The following is a 1,720-nucleotide window of genomic DNA, read 5'->3' as shown; positions in this document are numbered from 1 at the left end:
GAGCTCCGGGCTGTTTTTCCTTTTGCCCCTGATGATGTGACAGTATTTTGTGTATTCGGCCACTCCTTCCACGCTGGGCATTAGGAGGCACCAGTTCTTACATAATCCTGGTTTTCTCGTCTTTCAGAATTATCCAGCAGCTGGTCAATGGAATTATTGCACCCACCACAATACCAAACCTAGGACTGGGTCCCTGGTGAGTTGGAGGCCGTGCTGCTCACTCTTCCGTTCTTGTTCTAGTTCATGCTCTCTGCTGAATTTAACTGTTGTCCTCCTTCTTAAAGGGGAGTCTTGCATTCAAACCCCATGGACTACGCGTGGGGTGCAATTATTACACAGGTAATAATTGGCTTTATAAGGTGTCTTCTCATGCAGTGCTGCAAAACTGCACGTGGCTGTTGTGACAGGGGAGAACCACGGGAGGTGTGGACGTGGGAGACCAGGGTTGCAGCGCTGGCCGTGCAGGGTTCAAGCACTCTGGGTCAGTGATGGAGCAGATTCTGTGTCCTGCTGAGTTCACATCTCCCCTCTGCCACTGTGGCCTGTTGTTTTTGCAGTTACTAAATCAGTTTGAAAACACTGGACCACCACCAGCAGACAAAGAAAAGATCCAGGCCCTCCCCACTGTACAGATTGCACAGGAACACGTAGGTATGTGCGTCCCCTCGGGGGAAGTGTGTGCAAATAACTCTGTGAAAGTTCTGGTTAACGTTTTTCTGGGGATTTTAACAGTCTACCTTCAAGGCCTAGACCATTTCAAAGCAGGGAGAAAGCTGAAGTATTGCTCTGTTTATACTCTCAAAAAAAAACCCAGTGTAGAGTGGATGGATTTGCCTCGGGGAGGGGGACTGTTCATAGAGATGGAGAGGGGAGGGAGCAATGAAGCCAAGCTGGCGGGGGTGGTGGGAGCTGCAGAGCAGTGGGATGGAGAAGAGGAAAAGGTGGTGGGGTCTGAAGCTGAGTGTGCTGGGTGTCGTTCTCTCTTTTATCCTTTGCTGGGTTTTGCTTTCCCCTCGTGGTACAGATTCCGGGTTAGAGTGCCCCGTGTGTAAAGAGGACTACACGGTGGGTGAGAACGTCCGGCAGCTGCCCTGCAATCACCTCTTCCACAACAGCTGCATCGTGCCCTGGCTGGAGCAGGTTAGGGCGGGGGCGGCGCGGGGCGCTGGTTCTGGTGGTAACTCTTCTCCTCTGTAAATGTTCTCGTACCTGTGGTGAGCACAAGCAGCCCTTTGTCAGAGGAGGGAGCATCCCCCCAGCCTGGTCCTTGGGCGCTGCTCCCGTACCGTGGTTCTAATCCCGTTTCCCTTGTTTTGTTTTGTTTTTGTCTGCTCTCCAAAGCATGACACGTGTCCTGTGTGCCGGAAAAGCTTAAGCGGACAGAACACTGCCACAAACCCCCCAGGACTGACGGGGATGAACTTCTCATCCTCCTCCTCCTCCTCTTCCTCCAGCTCACCAAGTAACGAGAACTCGTCGAACAACTCCTGAATCTTAATTGACCCCCCTGTCCCTGGGGCCCTCCCCATTGTCCCCCCTCCCTCCCCAGCCAGCGTAAGCAAGGACAGGGGCTTCCAGAGCAGAGCCAGGGAGGGGAGCAGGGGGGAGGCAGGGCCCCCAGAATTCCCTTTTGCGTTCTGAAGACACGGAGACTCTGGGTCCTTCAGAGAGAAGCCTGCAGTCCTGTGGTGGGGGGAAGAGCTCTGTCCGTTAGTAAAAG

General features: G+C 53.6%; 1 protein-coding gene across 1 annotated transcript; it reads left to right on the top strand.

Moving 5' to 3' along the window:
- Positions 1–127: 127 nt before the first annotated feature.
- On the top strand, positions 128–1,713 carry RNF126 (ring finger protein 126; the record flags this gene model as incomplete). The annotated part of the gene is made up of 5 exons (XM_008938462.1): positions 128–196; positions 285–339; positions 558–651; positions 1,025–1,140; positions 1,342–1,713. Coding segments are annotated over 5 exons (484 nt in total), but the record flags the coding sequence as incomplete, so codon positions are not given.
- Positions 1,714–1,720: the final 7 nt, after the last annotated feature.

The sequence above is a fragment of the Merops nubicus genome, unplaced genomic scaffold (genome assembly GCF_000691845.1).
Source record: "Merops nubicus isolate BGI_N331 unplaced genomic scaffold, ASM69184v1 scaffold30654, whole genome shotgun sequence".
NCBI lineage: Eukaryota > Metazoa > Chordata > Aves > Coraciiformes > Meropidae > Merops > Merops nubicus.
Note: the sequence above shows the minus strand (reverse complement) of the source record. Positions and strands in the feature narration are given on the sequence as shown.